This window comes from Pantherophis guttatus, chromosome 8 (genome assembly GCF_059756535.1).
Source record: "Pantherophis guttatus breed Tessera chromosome 8, ASM5975653v1, whole genome shotgun sequence".
Lineage (NCBI taxonomy): Eukaryota > Metazoa > Chordata > Lepidosauria > Squamata > Colubridae > Pantherophis > Pantherophis guttatus.
The window spans coordinates 14,753,989-14,774,742 of record NC_142070.1 but is presented as its reverse complement, the minus strand read 5'-3'; the positions used below and the strand labels follow the sequence as shown (position 1 = coordinate 14,774,742).

The 20,754-nt window shown below is 41.5% G+C and overlaps 1 protein-coding gene across 6 annotated transcripts in view; it reads left to right on the top strand.

Moving 5' to 3' along the window:
• Positions 1–18,098, top strand: part of FAM13A (family with sequence similarity 13 member A) — a 150,938-nt gene extending 132,840 nt beyond the window's left edge. For all 6 annotated transcript variants that reach the window (XM_087875130.1, XM_060686961.2, XM_060686962.2 and 3 more), the window contains 9 exons: positions 998–1,136; positions 1,859–1,940; positions 2,041–2,258; positions 5,063–5,146; positions 7,137–7,232; positions 10,719–10,802; positions 13,496–13,692; positions 14,557–14,658; positions 17,541–18,098. In XM_087875130.1, the coding sequence (XP_087731256.1) occupies positions 998–1,136; positions 1,859–1,940; positions 2,041–2,258; positions 5,063–5,146; positions 7,137–7,232; positions 10,719–10,802; positions 13,496–13,692; positions 14,557–14,658; positions 17,541–17,667 (1,129 nt within the window). In that variant the 3' untranslated portion in view covers positions 17,668–18,098. The remainder of the gene's footprint in view (positions 1–997; positions 1,137–1,858; positions 1,941–2,040; positions 2,259–5,062; positions 5,147–7,136; positions 7,233–10,718; positions 10,803–13,495; positions 13,693–14,556; positions 14,659–17,540) is intronic.
• Positions 18,099–20,754: the final 2,656 nt, after the last annotated feature.

Genomic DNA, 20,754 nt, shown 5'->3' with positions numbered 1-20,754 from the left:
TTGCTTCTGTCCTTGATTAGTTTCCACCCATTGGTTCTTGTTCTACCCTCAGGTGCTTTGGGGAATTACTTGGGTAGGACTTCACTTTCCTTACCGAACTGCTCCAGAATTCCAGCCACCCATTTATTTCCAACTGAGCCTAGACTCCTTCCCGTTGTGCCGTTATTCCATTTTTTAGCAGATGCTCAGTATGATAGACTCTGTCTGCAATTCAGAGTTCTCTGTGATTTAGAGGAGAGACTGTCCTTGTTGGTTTTATTTCAAAGATCTCCCACGTTTCTTCATATTTTGCTCTAGCTCAGGTTGTGGAAGGAAAAAGAAGGGTAGCTCCACATTTGGTAATGTTTAATTAATGTAAATATAACATCCAGCAGGGGAGAAAAGAGGAACTGCAAAAATGGGATTTTGTTCAGAAAATGTTTTTCAGGTGATGGCGGTTGAAACTATTTCTCCACCAACATGGAATACTGTATCCCATTTCATGATTGTAGCATTTTATTTTGCTGTGCATATAAGCTAGGTTTTAAAGGCAAAGAATATAATTGGTAATCTTACACAATATATTGTTAAATCTATGATCTCAGATGCCATCTTGACAGTTAATCTCAGTCTTAAGGCATGGAACAAAATTTAATAGTATAGCGATATCAAAGGAGGCAAACACAGGCCATCTGGAATCAAACATCCAGTTTCTACCCAATAAACAGCCTTGGTTCTATATTCTGATTTGTATCTTCATGTTCATCCCTCTGACCCTGTGGTTTTCTATTCAGTCGTCATTTAAATATTTTTGCATTATGCATTTTCATGCAATCAATGACTTGTTTTGAAATTCTACCCTTTGCATTTCTGTGGGGAACTCTGGAGGAGTATATATATAATTCCGTGTAAAGGAGCATATGACAGCAGTTAACATTTTCTTTTTACAGGATCCTCTTTTCATGTCACTGTATGTGCACAAATTAATTGAACCTTAACGGCATGACTTTCATTCTAGGCGAAGAAGTTCTTCTTTGGGATCTTACGAAGATGACAGTGAAGATTTGACACCAGCACAGTTGACTCGGAGGATTCAAGGACTGAAGAAAAAGATCAGGCGGTACGAAGATAAATTTGAGGAGGAGAGAAAGTATAGAGTAAGTTGACGAAAACTTTTCCTTCAATCAAACAGCACTTTTCAGATTTTAATTTCTTTCCCAATTACCCAAATGTGATTTACCTGAACATCAGTAGAGGTTGAATTGTTAAACAGTACAATCATTTAGCTGATTATCTAGCAGAGGAAACCACTGACTAGGTTTTTTCATTATTAATTAGCCATCCCTTTTTTTAACCCATTGGAAAAAAAGCCCACTAAAGCTGAGCAAGTAATGCATATCTAAATAAAATATGTATTTGATGAAGCTGTTAATCTCATCTGGTGACTTAAAAATTTTATGTGCAATAGACACCTGTCTGTTTTATTTACAAGTTTTAGAGAGTGCACAAAGCAAAGAATGTCATTTGTTTTTAAAATACTATTATATACATTTAACAGAGGTGGGAAACTATGGCCCTTTTATGACCTGTGGACTTAAACTCCCAGAATTCCTGAGCCGGCTTGGCTGGTTCAGAAATTCTGGGAGTTTAAGTCCACAGGTCATAAAAGGACGATCATTCTCCACCCCTGCTTTAAAATGTCACTCAGAACTTCTTAATTATATTAAAGAAAACCCTCCTCTAGATTGGCACAAAGTTTTGGGAAATTTTGAAAGGTGCTGGAATAAATTAAATAAATATGCATTTATTACAAGCCTTGATTTCAATTCCTTCGTTCACAAAAATCTTTTGTTCCTATTTGTTTCCTCCTCTGGGATAGCCCTCTCACAGCGACAAAGCAGCCAATCTCGAGGTGCTGAAATGGACAAATGACCTTGCAAAGTTTAGGAAGCAACTAAAAGGTGAGAATTAACCTGGCAACATCTCCTCCTTTTGGCTTGAAACTTGCTTTCCGTTGCTTGTCATTAAAAATAAAAATACTTTTTTTTTCTCTAAAACTAGAATCAAAACTGAAAATGTCAGAACAAGATCTGGTTCCTATGACACGCCAACGTAGCAATACACTCCCCAAAAGTTTTGGCTCTCAGCTGGAGAAAGAGGAGGAGAAACACGATGTCTCTGACAAATCATCGAAGCCTTCAGTGGAGGCAACTTTGGAATCCATGCAGAAGAAGCTCCAAGAGAAAAGGACAGAAGCAAGTCGACCTGAGGATATTAAGGTAAATTTAGGAAAATAGAAAGAAAAAAAATAATTTAAAAAATCCCACACCATTATTAAGATCTTCTCTGCAAGTGGTGTGCATATAGAGATGATAGAGGTGCTAATTAAAGCATGCCAATTTTGAATATTAAGGCTGTTTTAGTATCCTTATGGCATAGTATAAAGTTCTAGTGTGAGAGGGTAAATAAAGGGCTTTGAAGAATATTTCTTCTATACGGTTGTTTGCAAAAGGCCTAAATTAAGTGAACTTAATAAGTAAGGTAAAGGTAAAGGTTCCCCGCGCACATATGTGCTAGTCATTCCCGACTCTAGGGGGCATTGCTTATCTCCATTTCAAAGCCAAAGAGCCAGCGCTGTCCGAAGAGGTCTCCAAGGTTATGTGGCCGGCATGTGCAGTAAATGAATCACTGCAATTGTTAAATTAGTAACATACTTAAGTGAATCTGGCTTTCCCTGTCAGAAAGTCAAAAAAGGTGATCACATGACCCCAGGACTTGCAACGGTCATAAATATGAGTCAGTTGCCAAGCAGCTGTATTTTGAACACGTGACCATGGAGATGCTACACGATTGTAAGTGTGAAAAATGGGCATAAGTCACTTTTTTCAGTGCCAATGTAACTTCGGTCACTAAATAGGTAAAGGTTCCCCTCGCACATATGTGCTAGTTGTTCCTGACTCTAGGGGGCGGTGCTCATCTCCCTTTCAAAGCTGAAGAGCCAGCGCTGTCTGAAGACGTCTCCATGGTCATGTGGCTGGCATGACTAAACACCAAAGGTGCACGAAATGCTGTTACCTTCCCACCAAAGGTGGTCCCTATTTTTCTACTGGCATTTTTTACATGCTTTCGAACTGCTAGGTTGGCAGAAGCTGGGACAAGTAACGGGAGCTCACCCCGTTACGCGGCACTAGGGATTCAAACTGCTGAACTGCCAACCTTTCAATCGACAAGCTCAGTGTCTTACCCACTGAGCCACCATGTCCCACCCTCTTAATAAGTAGGCTTATGCAAAACTATGGTATGGTCCCAATGTGTTCTACTTTTTATTTCCCAAAACTGGCAGAAGTTTGCCCAAAATAGAAAGTTTCTATAGAGTTTTGGGCAACATCTGTTCTTGAAATCCATTTGCTTGGAGCCCTGTGAACCTTTTCCTGTCCCAGAAGGTTCATAGAAGAACATTTGGATTCCATTTCGGGAATGGACTATGCTGTTCTACACTTAATTTGTGATTCAAGCTTTCAGCCTAAACATTGTCATCTTTAAAAGGTTTTGTAAAAAAGCTGAATATAACCTAAATAGATTGCTTGTAGGCGTTATGGAATAAATGGTTATTTGGAAGGTCTACAATAAATATTTGACAACTTCACAGTGTCAGGGATTGTACCACTCTCAATTATTTTATTAAGGGTGGGAAGATGATCTTTGGCAGATCTCTTAAGGCTTTGTTCCCAGACATTGAAAATGACCTTGGCTGTACTGCAAATACTGATGTGTTGAAGGCAGTGTCACTGCTGCAGTTACAAATTTCTTTCCAATCTTTAATACAATCTCTTACCTTTTGCTGAACCCACAGCAAGGAAAGGACAAGGCTGGTATATAAAGTCCTGTCACCACTCTATGTCCTCAAGGCTGCCATCAGCTATTCTTATCATAAACAATGAAGGGGAATTAAAAACAGCATCAGCAGTCTCAGTTTTTCCCAGAAATGCGTCTCAGACTAGTGAAGGACGATCACATATGCCTAATTATTTCAAAACAGAACTATTAAATTACTTGCTTAGTTTTCCAGCGGTCTTTAAAAGGAGTAATCTTAAATTGATCACGATTCCAGACAGCTGCATGTTTTTGGTTTTTGTGGTGTGTGTCTTAAATTTTTATTGTAAGCTGTCCCAAGTCATATATGTGAGATGGATAGTGACATAAATCCAGTAAATAAATGGATAACTGATTTTTCTACTCAGTAGATGTCCAGTGGATATTTCATACCACAGAGACCACTAAATAACTGGAGATGCAGGACTAATCTTTGAAAGGGAATGCTGTCCTTCTAAAAAACATGAACATTGCAGTCTAGGGCAAAAGAACAGCCAAGCAACATCATCAACTTTTCATCTATTAAGCCTTGTTTATTGACTGTTTTTTTTCCATGTTGCTTGCCAGACTCAGTACTTGATATTGCAGCATTCTGATGTTTGCATTTCGATTTGACAAGTACTGTAGTTTCTCAACCTCACCTTCTAGAACCATCCGTCAAACATTAATATTATTAAAGTATCTCCCACTCTAATCCATCTCTCAAGAAAGCAGTCGAAATCTAATGGTGTAGGAAATTGTCAATATACCAAGAAGAATTAATAAGGCAGCAGCCTTTAGGTCCAAGTCTCAAGACCATCATGTATTGTTGCTTTCAGACCCAGCTAAAATATTCTTACAAGATATTATTACTTATTTTCACTGACCCACCCAATGAATCCTTTTCTTGACCTTCTTGAAAGTCCTGGTCAGGAAGCCACGTTTTTCAACGAATTGTGTTCACATCCTTAGACCTAACCAAAAAGAAAAACTACCAATAACACCAATCCAGGCAGAATTCTGGGCATATCGATTAATGTATTGATTAACTGCATTTAATTCATTTAATTCAGCAATTCCAGGTGATGTTCAGATATAAAGGAACAGTTTTAAACAGACTCAAGTTAGCCACCGATTAGCAAATAAAAAACACCAGGATAGAAACGGCAGTACAAACAACATACTGTGTAACGCTATTCCTCTACTTTTTGTCTATCCTTCCTCTACCCAGGATATGACTCGAGATGAGATAGCATCAGAGAAAGTGGCCCTTCAGAAATCCCTCCTCTATTATGAAAGCATCCATGGAAGACCAGTAAGTATAGTAATTTTTGTATCAAATGGGCTCAGCATTTCGGTAAATGCAGTTGTCTGGCTATTAAATGTGAGAACATGTCCCCCGTTCATTAAAATATACAAAGAAAAGTAGCAAAACAGTGATGTTGATGACTGGCTTGGTATCATGTGCAAAGCAGCAGAGTAATAATAATCATAATATCACTGTTATGAACAGGGACACACATTCAACTTTGCAGCTGCCAGGATTGTTGGACGAGTGGGCGCAAAAACAGCCAGGGAAATGATTGAAGCCTGGGGGAAAAGGCCCCTCGTCAACAGGAGTGCTGATTCAAGTACTTAGAAGGCGAGAGCTGGGCAGCACAAGCAAAGGACAGCTAATGACTTAAAAGCCAGCCATCAATACACCCCAATCAACATCTAAAAAGCCACATACAACAGGCACTATAGAACACACATAGAACAGCACACACTCTGCTAGAAACAAGTTCCTTGAAGATGGGCTTCAGCACGAGTCCGAAATCTTGGAAGACGAAACCTCTGGTCCCGGTGACTGACCCAGATTGGATCCTGCAACTTCATCCTGGGACACGTATATATATTCTCTTCCATTTGTAATCATAATATGATACCAATAAGAGGGTGTAGTAGAGAAGATGAGAAGGATAATAATACTACAACCATATAACATGGTAAATATACTTAGACATAAGATTGTGAGGATTAGGTGTTCAGCAGAGTGATGGCACAAGGGGGTAAAAACTGTCCTTGTGTGTAGTTATTTTGGCCTGCAATGCCTTGTAGCAGCATTCTGAGGGGAGGAGTTGAAACAGTATGTCTAGGACAGGGATCAGCAACCCGTGGCTCTGGAGCCATGTGTGGCTCTTTCATCCCTCTGGCTCCCTGTTGCCGCCATAATTTTGAGAGGAGTTTCCGGTTATGGGGAGAAAAAGCACGGCGCACCAGGAAGAGACTCTATGGCAAGGGACAGGTTTTCCGGTCAGCTCCACAATTGATAGGGCTTTCAGTTAGGACAGGTAGAGGAAAAAGGATGCCGCACTAGGAAGAGACTCTGGTGGGGGAACCGGACTTCGGTTCGGCTCCAGAATTGAACGGGGGGCTTTCAGTTAGGACCTTGGTGGCTCTTTGAGTGTTTAAGGTTGCCGACTCCTGGTTTAGATGTGAGGGGTCTGTAGATATTTTCTTAGCCCTCCTTCTGACCTGTACAGTATACAGGTCGTCTATGGAAGGCAGGCTGATAGTGATTGTTTTTTCTGCTGCTCCCTGAGTGACAGCTCCATGACAGGAGTGTTTACCTGTCCTGTTTACTGCTGTACCAAACCTGATGTGATTTGGTTAGGTACGGATCAGGCTTTCAGCTTAGACCATGAAAGATGAAAAGACGTTTCCTTCTCAAGGGACTGGTAAAAATGAAACAGTTTAGAACCACAGATCTGAATGATAAAAATTTCCATTTAAACTGATAACTATGATGATGATAAATGCAAGAATTTAAAGTGTAACAGTCTGCATTGTTGCAGTTGTATTTTACTTAAATTCCACATTGGATATCGTGCATACCTAGATGTTAACTTTTTTGATTGGATAGAAAATATTAATAAGGGCAAACAATCACATACTCAAGCAGTAGAAAACAAGGAGTCTGGTGAGATAATAGGAAAGATTATAGGAAATAGGTATCTAAGAACTATTATAATGCCATTAAAGTTTGTGTTGTACAATTGCATTCCTTATCAGTAGCTCCTGTGCCCAGCCCTACCCTTCAAAAGGGGATAATAGAAAGTAGATGATCCTTCTTCTTCACAAGACATTCTCTAGAAAACAGAGTCTGTGCTGTAAAAATGTGATTGATCACTAGCGGTAAAGAGTTCTCTTTGCTGAAATCTGGAAACTTCCAAGACTTTTGTGACCCATACCCAAATATGGTCAGCTTTAGCAAAACCTACCTTGCACCAGCACCAAGATTCAAGCAATTTTCTTCTTTTCAGGTAACAAAACACGAACGGCAAACTATGAAGCCCCTCTACGACAGATACCGCTTGGTCAAGCAGATCCTCTCAAGGGCAAACTCTATTCCCATTATCGTGAGTGTAAACCTAATGTTTTGATTGTTGCACTTGAATTTTCTTAACAAGCAGGGCAAGAAAGAACACTGTTGCTCACAGTCCACATCTTCTCTGTAGTAACAGCCAGATATTTATATTTATACTTGCACACTATGAAAAGAAATACAAGTTTCCCTAGCAGCTACCTCTAGTCAGCCCTGGCAGCAGCATTTCATCATCCTTTTAATGACCCCATAGTCCCTTGCAGGGTATAGTCTGGGCAACTGAATGGAGCTAGCAGAGTGTTTATTGGCCGGATGCCCTTCCTGTCGCCAATGCAGAGTTTTGTTCAGCAAATATATTCTCATTGTGCCCAGAGAGAGAAATATCTGCCTCTACCTAGGATCAAACTCACAGCCTCCTGATCGTTAGGCGAGAGCTCTACCTCTAGGCCACTGCACCACTCCCCCCCTTGGCAGCAGAATTCTGTTCTAATGAACTCATTGGACGAGATATGGTTTCTTCCAGGTTATTTATTTTATTTTTTTAATTTTTAATTTGATTTATATGCCGCCCTTCTCCGGAGACTCAGGGTGGCTTACAGTGCATTAAGCAATAGCCTTCATACTTTTGTATATTTATACAAAGTCAGCTTATTGCCCCCACAACTGGGTCCTCAATTTACCTATCTTAGAAAGGATGGAAGGCTGAGTCAACCTTGAGCCTGGCGGGATTCGATCTTACTTTAATTGCAGACAGCTGGTGTTAAATTACAGTGCTTCTGTCTGTTGAGCTAAACCAGGCTCCCTAACCAGGATAACCAGGTTACAGGTTATCACCTATAACAGAGATCTCCAATCCCCAGGGTGTGGGCCATTATCAGGCTGTGAGCCATTCAGAACTGGGATGTGGAAGTGACGAGTGTGTGTGTGCATCCCCACTTGTACAAGCAATGGGTGAGCGTGCACAGGCATTCCCATTTACAAGAGCAGCGATTAGAGTGCATGCACGCTCCATTTATGCACAGATGAGCTGCAAACATGCACTTGCCCGCCACTCACACAGAACCATCCCCTGTAAACCCCCCCCCCCCCTCCCGGTCCACAAAGCTGGTTTCTTCTACTTGTGAGACATAAACCATCAAAAGATGTCAGTTCCAAATGGTCCATGAATGGCCCATGCGTTCTGCAGTCCCATTCATTTTTGCAAGGTCTTAAGGAACAAAAGCTCCTATTTGTGAAAAAATCTTAAAGCTCTATTTTCACTATGTCGCATGATCTAGGACCGTAAGCTGAGCACATGTTTGGAATTTTAAGAACATAAAATACTGGCAGGAAGGACATCAACACCCCTTTATGCAGAGCAAACTATTGTATTTTCGGACTATAAGATGCACCGGAATATAAGACACACCAAGATTTCGAAGAGGAAAACAAAAAATAGTTTTTGGTCTCCGTGCGTCCGGTTTTTTCCCCTCCCCAGTCCCCAGGAGCACTCTGCAGGCCTCCCAAACCCTCTGCGTGTCCTGTTTTTGGTGAAAACAGGACGTGTGGGGCAGGGTTTCAGGACACCAAAAATGGCTATATTCGGTGTATAAGACGCACTAACATTTCCACCCTCTTTTTGGGGGGGGGAGAAAGTGCGTCTTATACTTCGAAAAGTATGGTAGTAAAATTTCTCCCCACTATTCATTCTTACCTATATTTTTTTCCACCTGGGCAGGAGAGAATACTTCCAAAGAAAGCTTCCCAAAAGAACTCATTGTTTTTCCTTAGAATGTCTCCAAGAACTACTGCATACGCTGAAAGAAGGGCCTTGGCTTTGCCATGCACTAGCTTTCCATTTATTTTTTGTTTTCATTAGAAGCATTTAAAAATGAGAGCCAGGAAGTCTGATAAGCACCAAGAAAGAATGAATATCTCAGAACAGTATCATAGAATTACAATTAGTCTTAAATCTCTGACTACAACCTTTGTCCAATGCAAGGAGCCAAATTGAAGGATTCCAGAGACTTGACTTTCGAGCTTCCACAATAAAATGGAGCCCACTATGTGTCTGGGTAATTGGCTCTACTATCAGACTATTCTTACTTTAGAAATCTTTTTAAACCTTCAACCAGAATCTCCTTTCCTGTCATTTAAATCAGAGGTGGGCTTCTGCCGGTTCGCACCGGTTCAGGCGAACCGGTAATTAAGATTCCACGCAGTTCGGCGAATCAGCAAATCCCACCTCTGGCTGGCCCCAGCCCAGCTTGTTTTTCAGCCTGTTTTCCGGGCCATTTTCAGGCTGGTTTTTGGGCCAAAAACAGCCTAAAAACCACCCAAAAAACAGGTGGGGGTGGGGCCAGCCAGTGGTGGGATTAGCCCTAACCGGCTGAATCCTACCTCTGCCTTTGAGGCGAGTGGCTGGGAGGTGGGGCTGGGTGTGATGAGTGATGTCACCCACCCAGTCACATGACCAACCAGCCACACCTACCCTGCCAGAGAACCAGTTGTTAAGTTATTCAAGTCCCACCACTGATTTAAATCCATTGTTTCTGGAGGGATCCTGCCCTCTGGAATGAGAAAACATGCCTGTATGATACCCTTTCAAGTATCTGAAGAAATCGTATCCTCCTTCAGTCCTGTACTCAAGGCTAAAGAAAGCAGCTGCTTCAATCTCTTTTCATAAGTATTTCTTTATAGTACCCTGAACGCTTTTGTTACCTTTCTCTGAAACCAGTTTCAATTTCTTAGAGACTTGAAAGTCAGCTTCTCAGAATTGGTAACAGAACTCAGGTTTTAACAAAGCAAAATAGAAAAGAATGATTACTTCCTGTCCTTCAGAAATTATGTATATATTTGGTTGTACCTCAAAATTGTGTTTTTCTCTTTTTTTCTGCCATTATTACACAGCTAACTCCTAACTGATTAGCAATCCCAGATTAACCATTTGGATTTTCAAATCACGTTGGTCCATTAGAAAGAAGCCCTGTCTTGTTCGAAAATTCCCTGAGAATCTGTGGAGCTTCTGCCACCATCCAACCTCCAAACTTAGGCTTGTTTTCTTTTATGTTTCATTTTGCCATGAGGTTGTTGTATACCATAAGAAAGGCTTTTTATGGTATAATGTATGAAGAGCATGATAGGGGGAACATTTTCTGTTGTGCATTGAATGGCCTAGAACAGGGACGTCAAACTCGATTTCATTGAGGGCTGCATCAGGGTTGTGTTTGACCTCAGGAGCCAGGGAGGCAGCTCTATGTCACTCATTGAGGCTCCGTTTTCAGCCATGACAACCTCCTGCAGCCCTCTGCCAGCGAAAACGGAGCTTGGGGAGGCTGCGTGCGGCCTGCCCAGGCTCCATTTTTGCTGGCAGGGGCATCACGGAGCGGTCCTTCACTGTTTCTAGGGCGGGCCCCAGGCCAGATCTAAGCACCCCACGGGCCGTATCCATCCCGCAAACCTTCAGATTGACACCCCCAACCTAGAATAAAATGGAAAAGGAATGGGTTGTAACATAACCTATTTGAAAATTTATTTGCAGGGTTCTCCCTCTAGCAAGCGGAGAAGTCCTTTGCTACAGCCAATAATTGAAGGAGAAACTGCTTCCTTCTTCAAGGAGATAAAGGTAAACCAAAACTTCTCGCTCCCCTCCCACATTAATTCATTTGTTCAATTTACATCAGTTCTCCTCTTCCACTGTGGAGGAGGAGGATAATGCTCTTCCTTCATTTCCATGTTTCCAGGAAGCAAAATCAATAGAAGAGAATATTTGCAGCTCAGGGTTGAACTTTGGGGTCCTTGGTGCTCTCTGAGCTGGGTTGTTTTCATGCAGACATTACATTACCAAACTAGGTAACATCATCAGTGCACCAAGGACCTCGCAGCAAAATCAATAGCTGTTTTTCTGTTTGCCCACATTCTAATTCCTGCTTTTACAATGTACTTCAGTTGTAACAGTTTTGTATCTTAGTTCCTAAATTTCTGGACTCATCCCACCCATGGAAGCTAGAGATCAATTAATACAGTCTGCTTTAGAAAATTATTTTATTTAGTGATATATTGCAATTTCACAATTCCTCCAGACTTTTAATCTATGTAATTGGTGCAAGACCCAAGTTTGTCTGGAAGAATGGGGGTTCTAATATATTTTCTTTTTTAAATCTTCATGTTTTGTTTCTCGACTCACTACCAGTGAAAGAAATACACCTCTTTGCAGTTCTGTCTAACCACATTTGCCCACTGCAAAAGAACATATCTGGCAATAAGATGGTATAAATTGTTACGTTGTCCTTTCCCTTCCCCATTTTTGTAGGAGTGGGGCTGAGGCAGCCTAATATGCCTCCTGATATAAAACAAACCAGTGTAATGCAAAAGTTACTTGGCATAAACACCAAGATTTGTCTGTTTCAGGAACCTTCCACTTCTTATGCCAGACATTCAATTCAGTAAGTGGTAAAACTAGCCTGATGAACAGCAAAATAGTTGCTTTGCTCATACAAGGTGTCAGATTTATCTTCAGCTAAAAGGATTAAAAGCAGCAGAAATAGCCCAAGTCCTAAGACAGCCAGTAAACCATTCTTCTCCAACATGGATGTCCTCCAAATTTGGGTCCTTCAGAATTTTCCACAGTGGACATGCTGGGTGTAGACTTACAAGAATTAAAATCTATCCAATCAGTTACTGTTGTTGTTGTTGTTGTTAGTTGCGAAGTCATGTCTGACCCATCGCAACCCCATGGACAATGTTCCTCCAGGCCTTCCTGTCCTCTACCACCCTTTGGAGTCCATTTAAGCTCACACCATCCAGCCATCTCGTTCTCTGTCGTCTCCTTCTTCTTTTGCCCTCAGTCTTTCCCAGCATTAGGTTCTTCTCCAGTGAGTCCTTCCTTCTCATCCAACCAGAGAGTGTCTAAATTGGGAAGACTGGAATAGGCAATGCCAATCTAGATGAATAAATTCTAGTTCCCTAAAACACTTCCTGTGTCTTATGGGTCTCCTATGCGCTATTTAGGGATGGTAACATCTGCCTTCTTTATAGCATTGTTCAGTTCCTAGAAATAGATTATTTGACAATTAAATGTGGCCGCAATATAAATACTAGGTTCAGATAACCCAAACTGAAGGTGTATTTTTGGTGCTGTCTTAAGTGCTGTCGTCTTTTCACTTGCTGGATTCCAGCTGGCAAAAGAAAATAAAACATTGGTACATACTTTAGACGGACACGACTTCGCAACTAACAACATCATACTTTAGAATGGGGGGAAAAAGTCTGGGCAACGTTAGTGCATTGTTTTTGTTGTTGTTCAGTCGCTAAGTCGTGCCCGACTCTCCGTGACCCTATGCTCCAGAGCAGGGTTCTCCAACCTTGGCAACTTTAAGCCTGGCAGACTTCAACTCCCAGAATTCTTTTTGCTTTGATGGCTGGGGAATTCTGGGAGTTGAAGTCCTCCAGGCTTAAAGTTGCCAAGGTTGGAGACGCCTGCCCCAGAGCACACCAGCCAGTGGTGGGTTCCGCCTGGTTTTGCCAAGCCGGTAGCGGTAACGATATGATGTCACCGAACCAGTTCTGCCCCCCCGCCACCCACCCACCCACCGCATTATTATTACCTTTTATTTGGCCCCACCCCCAATCTATTGCTGCCTCCTGAGTCCCAGCTGATGGCTAGAGGGAAAAAAACTGTTTAAACTCTTGCTGCGGGGCTTCAAAGGGCCGCCCTACAGCTGATCAGTGTTAAAAGAAAACAAATGAGTAGACCAGTGCCTTCAAAAATACATGAGTAGATCAGTGCCTGCAAAAATACATGAGTAAATCAGTGCCTGCAAAAATACATGAGTAGATCAGTGCCTGCAAAAATAAATGGGTAGATCGGTACAGCTCTGCAAGCAGTTAAAAGCCTGGTAAACTAGTACCTCTAACTAGTACTAAATCCTAAATAATTGTCACATGACCATCAAGCCACGCCTACAAAATAAGCCACGCCCACAGAACCGGTAGTAAAAAAAATTTAGAACCCACCCCTGACACCAGCCCCACCCCCCGTCCATGCCCACTGTCCTCTATATCGGCCTACTAGCTCCTTTGCAAATCTTAGCCATGTTAGTTGTATATTTATATATGCCAGCTTTCTTCTTGGTTCACACAATCGCGGATATTTAGAAAGCAAGATAAAGAAGCATTCACAGGGTTGCAACACATAGACTGGCCTTTCAAACATGCTATGTTTGAAAGTAATTGGTCTGTCCATTTTTTTTTAATGTGAACCATTTTGATAACGTGCCCCAGAAGCTAATAACCATTGAAATCAAAATCTCTCCACAGGAGGAAGAGGATGGATCTGAGGATGACAGCAATGTGAAACCAGATTTAACCGTCACAATAAAATCTGACTTTGGCGTACGAAGCTTTTTGGACCAACTAGAAGATGATGTTGATGGTTTCATTTCTCCAGTGGATGATAGGAACCCTTCGAGAAGCAGCCAGGACATGGGGTTATCCAATCTTCATGCTGCTTCTACGTATGTCAGATTTTTAGTAATCAACTTCATGTTCTGGGTATAGATTTTTATTTTTATTTTTTTTAGTTTGGCTGAGATGTTAACTAAACGTTCACAGTGACATGTGGTGAAATCCCTGCCGTTTATTGACCACTCAGCCAAAGCTTCCATTTCAGTTTTACCTCAAGAGGGAGTAGACTTGTCCTTGTGGAAGTTCCCACGCTCACATCTCATGCAGAGGGCAGAATTGAAAAAGCTCTGAAATACAATTTATGTGCATTGGACGAGTGGCTCTTGCACTTCTTGAAATCAGCCTGTTTCCTATTCAAGGTTGACTATTAGTGTGTTGCAGCAAGAAAATGGGATGCCTGACATTTTTCCCCGAAAACTTAGCAATATAGGGGAAATGTTGCAACAATGGAATGGAATGGAATGGAATGGAATGGAATGGAATGGAATGGAATGGAATGGAATGGAATAGAATTTCAAGTAAACTGAATTTCATTCAGTTTTAAATTGTTTGCATTTAGTCAAGTATGATTAACTTTATGTAACTCAGCAGGCACTTGTTAAATTAGCTAATTGTGAATGGAATTGGGGGAGTTAACTGAATTATCACATTGAGATTTGTGCTACTGAAGTCTCAGATTCCACAGGCTTCAATATGACAATTTAATAGACTTAAACTATAAAGCCCTTTGCTATGTTCTCACTCTGGAGGAGTAGAAATTTTATTGCTTAAAGAGTACGCCAGACGCTTTCTTGTTTTCTGACAAATACACACAACTCTTGGGAGAAATGTATCTTTTTCCGGCTTGTTTTCATGCTTGTTGGCCTTTTGTCTCTTTTTAATATCGGGCTGCTTGTTTTTCTTTCATTTTGTAGGCGTGAACTTGTGGAACAGCTTCAAGAAGCCAGGGAAGATAAAAAGAGGATCAGAAAAAAATTGAGAGATTTTGAAGACAATTTTTTCCGACAAAACGGAAGGTAACTTGCCAACCTCTGTTTTTTTACTCCAGTCTGGACTAATTAATGTTATATTCTTTTTGACTTCTTGCGAAGATCCTGCTTACTAATCCAGGAGTCCCAACTGTGGACGTGGTGGGCGAGCATATGTACATGTGTATCCCCACTTGCACGAGCGGCAGGCAAGCATGTACATGCCCGCTCCATTTGCACAAGTGGCAGGTGTACCCGCCACTCACACAAGTGGAGCTGCACACACGCCCGCCCGCCCGCCACTCACGCGGAAGCTGTTGTGGCCAGCCAGCGGAGCTGGTGGCAGACTCAGACAGTGAGGAGATTGGGGAGGAACATGGGCCAGTCCTGGAGTCTGGGGAAGGCTCTGATGAGTGCTCTGCATCAGAGACAGTGAGGCCAGTCAGCTGCCTTCAGAGTCGGACATCAGTAGGGCAGAAGAACAGCTGGAGCCTGTTCCCAGTGTGCACATGCACAGAGCTGCCAGGAGAAGGGAACAGCTAAGGAACAAAGGTCGACTCAGAAGTAAAGCCACAGGTGGACGTTGAATGGCCCCTCCATAGGAAATAAAGAGGAGCGAAAGGGGAGTGGAGTATGCAGGAGGCAATTAGTTCACTTAATTGGTTCGTGACTCCTTGCCAAGTTTTGAAGATATCAGCCTGGCAGCTCTCCAAGCCAGATAAGGTCTGGGACTGTAAATTCTCCCTTGAAAGACTTCGCTGGGTGTGAATGAGAGGAATTCACAGTAACTTAATAAAAAGGGTTTTTTGTCGGGACAAGGAGTCTGCTTCATGTTTTGGGAACGTCTAGGTCAGAACAGAACCATTCCCTTCTCCCCCCTCCCCAAAATCCAGTCTGCAAAGCCAAAAAGGTTGGAGAACTCTAATCTTTGTTTTGTTTTGTTTTTTCTCTGCCATCCTTCTAAAGTAAAGATCCTTTTGATTCACATTGGCTAACCAAAGGCCTCTGGAGTGCTCAGAAACAGGAGGGAGAGAAAGACACTCCTCCTCCCCCTGCCATGTTTTCCCTACAGTTGGCATTTAGAGTTGCACTGCCCCCAAGCAAGAGGTGGCATTGAATTTTCATTGCCTTCAGTAGAGTTTTCCTCCATGAATTGTTCAATCCCCTTTTAAAGCTAACCAACCAAGTTCTGTCTTGGACTAATGCATTCCACCGGTCATATCGGAAGATTTTAACAAAGTATGTAACAGGCTTAAAATATAAAGCGCTTCCCTTAAGAGCATATGCGTCTCAGAATTGCTGTATGGGGAACTATTTTTTTCTTAAAGAGTCAGCAATGTTTTATGCACTAGCTGGCAAACCAACAAATGTTTGGGGGAAAATGTGTCTTGTCCACCTTCATTTCCTGCTCTGCTTGTTGCTAGTTTTTATAGCGATTGTGATAACCGTCTTTCTATGAACGCAGTAGAGCAGGGGTGTCCAACTTGATTTCATGGAGGGCCACATCAGGGTTGTGTTTGACCTGGGGGGGGCATGGCCAGGGTGAGCGTGGCCAGCTCAACGTCACATGTGGTGGCCTGAGCGCTCTGCCAGAGAAAACGGGCTCCTGAGCTCCATTTGCGGCTGCGACGGCCTCCTGCAACCCTCTGCCAGCAAAAACGGAGCTCGGGAGGACCTACGTGTGGCCCTCCCAAGCTCTATTATCGCTGGCAGAGGCACCGCGGACAGGTCCTTCGCTATTTCCAGGGTGGCCCTGCGGACCATATCTAAGCACCCCACGGGCCGGATCCAGCCCCGCGGGCCTTGAGTTTGACGCTCCTGCAGTAGAGGTTATAAAGCTACCAAGGTTGAGAAACACTGATCTAGAAGATCTACAGATAGTCCTTGACTTATAACCACAATTGAGCCCAACATTTCTGTTATCCATTTAATAATTAAATTAAACGAGTTTTCCCTCCCATTTTACAATCTTTCTTGCCACAGCTGTTAAGCGAATTCCTGCAGTTGTTAAATTAGTAACACTGTTGTTAAGTGAATCTGGCCTCCACATTGATTTTGCTTGTCAGAAGGTCGCAAAAGATGGTCCCGTAACCCCATGCCACGATAGCCATCATAAATTTGAACCAGTTGCCAGTATCCACACTTTGATCATGTGAGAACATGATCGAAGTGGCAGGGGTGGGCAACTCTGGCTCTTTTACAACCTGTGGACTTCAACTCCCAGAATTCCTGAGACAGCTTGGCTTCTGGGAGTTGAAGTCCAAGGTTGTAAAAGGGCCACAGTTGCCCACCCCTGGACTATGGGGACGTTGACAATGGTCATAAGCAGTGGTGGGTTTCAGAATTTTTTACTACCGATTCTGTGGGTGTGGCTTGGTGGACGTGGCATGGCTTGATGGGCGTGGCAGGGGAAGGATACTGTAAAATCTCCATTCCCACTCCACTCCAGGGAAGGTTACTGCAAAATCCCCATTTCCTCCCGATCAGTTGAGACTTGGGACACAGAGAATAGATGGAGGCGGGGCCAGTCAAAATTTTTACTACCGGTTCTCTTAACTACTCATAATTTCCCCTACCGGTTCTCCAGAACTGGTCAGAACCTGCTGAAACCCACCTCTGATCATAAGTGAAAAATGGTTTAAGCTTTTTTTCAGCAGCATTACATTGTAATTTTGAACAGTCACTAAACAAATGGTTGTAATTCAAGGACTACCTGTACTTCCTTTCACTAAGAGATTGGATATACACACATGAATTTTCTTTTTCTTTTTTTTTTAAATTCCCTAAAGCATTTTCCCCTTCCCCAACCAGGACATGCTAAGTTTAGTCTTCTGTTTTTCTCTTAATTCCAAAAGGTGTAAACTATTCCTTTAAGGACAGGGATCCTAGATACAGGAAGCTGATATGTTTCATCTGGTTGTGCTTTTTAGAAACGTCCAGAAAGAAGACCGGGTTCCCATGGCCGAAGAATATAATGAATACAAGCAGGTTAAGGCCAAGCTGAGGCTGCTAGAAGTCCTCATCAGCAAAAGAGATTTAAGTTCCAAGATCATGTAATAAAGCTACGCTGGATTTGCCACTAATGTTAAGATGTCGATGCAGCCAAATAACACAAAGAACTCAGCAAGCGCCTAATACCACGGAGGGCTTTAGTGGCTCTCCCTGACTGTCGTTGGCAGAAGATGGAGGCCCGGTGTGAAGGAGGAGGGAGGGCCCTGCATCTTTCTTCATACTTGTGACCTGTTCTGCCATCTGGGCTGGCAAAACCGGAAGGATGTTGACCCACTGAAACGACTCTGTTCCACAAGTTTCCTTTTTCACTTTCATCGGTTGGTGGCCTGCAATTGCTTGGACTAAAGCAAAAAAAAAAAGACCTCAATTTTAAAGCATCAGTGTAAGAAAGGTGATCTAGTTAAAAGTCCTCACGAATCTCCAAATAATGGCCTGTAATTTTCAGACCAATAAAGCAATCGGGTCTGTTCTAATAATAGGATGTATGTTCTGAGACAATTCGGAGAGGGTTGGTAGGTCCCCTCTTGAAATCTCGTCTTTGACCGCAGGGTTTTCGTTGTTATTTGTTGGTACGTAGTTCTTGTCACCTGCTCCAACTGAAAGTGGAACTGCCAGTTGGTGGAGAACTCTTAAGTGTGGACTGCCTTGGCTTTCAATATGGCTGCTTTTTTTAAAAAAAACGAAAACACACTTTCTTACTAAATGAGCTTTTTCAGAAATGTTATTACACAACTCCTACATCTGTTCGACCTGGAAGAAAGAAAACATTGTGGAAGTGGACCTTGGGAGAAATTGGGCTTAGTTAACGGGATCCTCCGCAAGAAGTAGGAAAAGGAATGGGATGATCTTGGTAGCCAAGTTATTCTGATATAATTGTGGGTTTCAGACAATGTCTGGGAAGGGTTTATAATATTTTATCTTTGTCCTTGATGCGAAGAACGGGAATAATGGATAAGCGTCCTCGAAAGGCAGAAGTTTTATCATTTGAGTTTGCTTCTGCAATAATGGCGTTTCCACAATCTGCTCTTGATTTGTGTCAGATCGTAATGGAATCCAGTTTATTGGTGCCCTGCAATATTTCTGAGGATTTTCTCCTGCATATTACTGTGGCAAATGCGCTGAGATTTTTCAGCAAACCGATTTAATGCAAAAGGGGGTCCCTATGCTTAGAAAGCATCAAAATGTCTATAGACAGTGGACTTTTAAAATGAAATTAATGACAATGACAGTTTGTCTCATACCCTTATAATTTTTGTACCCCAGATAAGGTACTGGATCCGGTACTAATCTCGAGCAATTTTTTTTTCTGTTCGTGTTTCGTTGAAGCTCTGTATGGCTTTGACGTTGGTGTAGACTTTCAAATCTCTTGAGCAAAACGGTAGATAGTAGAACAATGCACTTTAGAAAGAAACATATATTTTTTTAGAAAATGGAAAACAAATTTTTTTTAAAAAAACAAATAACCAAATCTATACCTAAATAAAGGAAAAAAACATTTCATCTACCTGACTTTTCTGGTATGCCATTTTTAAAGGAAGGAAAAATATGTCTTAAAAACCTTAAAATTTGCCTAGACAAATAGGCAGCTAATTGGAAAGTGTATTTATTGTAATAGATGTATACCTTTCGAAGCACCAGCATTAGGAAATCCTTATATGTGTGTTTGATACAATGAATAATATCAGCATTTAATAGAAATGATTTCCACCTTGAAAATCAATTGAGTTAAAAATATAATTATCAAATGCAAAACTATTAATTGAATGCTTAACCAAACAACCAAAATAATTGAAATGTTGGACCCAAATGAATGCAATATAACTAAAGACTCTAAAATCTAATTCTCTAGGCTTAAAGTAGCTTTAGACTTGTTTTTTCTCAACAATTAGTCCGTTGTGGCACATAATAAGCTGCTTGTGAAAGCAAATACACTGTCAAATGAAGAATAAAAGGAAACTCTTTGTACTCTAATAATAAGTCCTTTAGCATAACTCTATATAAAATTTCCTTTTTACAACCCTATAATCCTTTAATTCAGGGTAGAGTTTGGGTGACTGGATGAAGCTGAGCATTTACTGGCCGGATGCCCTTCCTGACACCATGCAAAGTTCACAGCAGTTATTTTTGCTTTGCGCCCTTGGAAAGAAATACCTGCCACTCCGCAGGATTGAACTCTTAACCTTCCAAGTGGGAGGCAAGCGTCTTTACCACTAGGCCACCACGCTGCTCAGAATAATACTATATATTAATCCCAAATATTTCATGAATTCACTGAGGTGTGCTATCAGCTAAGTATTAAAGAGAATTAACGGGTAATTATTTTCATACTTTTATTTTTAACATGACCTTTCTCTTCCAAAATTACTGTTTGTGTGAAAAGAAAGAGGAAAACAGAGATTTTTTAATTATTATTTTCAGAGTCTAGATTAAGATTTTAGTCGGAAATTTATCAAGTGATATCAGTATAAGTAAAAATGATATTGAGGTATCTGTTCCTTCTCTTTTGAATAATTATGCATCTCAAGATGCTAAAACGATATGCAAGCCTCCATTTTAAAACGAAGATTGATAATGAAACTTTTGCAGATAGAAATTATTCACAGAATTGAAAGAGAAACTTGTAATTTGCTGATGTGCTTACTCTTGAGTGAACAATTAAGTCACATGTTTTTTTCACACAAAAATAAACATGAAGCAACCGGCATGTCTTCTAATCATTGTTAAGATTTGAGGTTTAATTTGTTTATGATGTGCTTGTGTCCGTAGCCAAATTTGTCTGTAATTAAAAGCTCAAGTGGCAAAGTTTATCTGAATTAGGTGGCAGCTGGACTTTCTGATAAGTTGGCAAGAGGCAGCCTACCATTTTACCATCAGAATATAAAATCAATTTGCCATTTATATGCATGCAATGAGCCAATCCGCAGCAAGAATTTTTGGCATGTTTTGAGATTCTCATACTACCTTCCCCATTCCTCTTGCTACTACTGGGCGGAAGGAGTGGACAAAATGCTGGCATTCTATACCATACTTTTTGGAGTATAAGATGCACTTTCCTCCCCCCACCCCCCCAAAAGTGGATGAAAACTATGGTGCGTCTTATACACCAAACGTTGCCGAGCACATTGTAAGCCG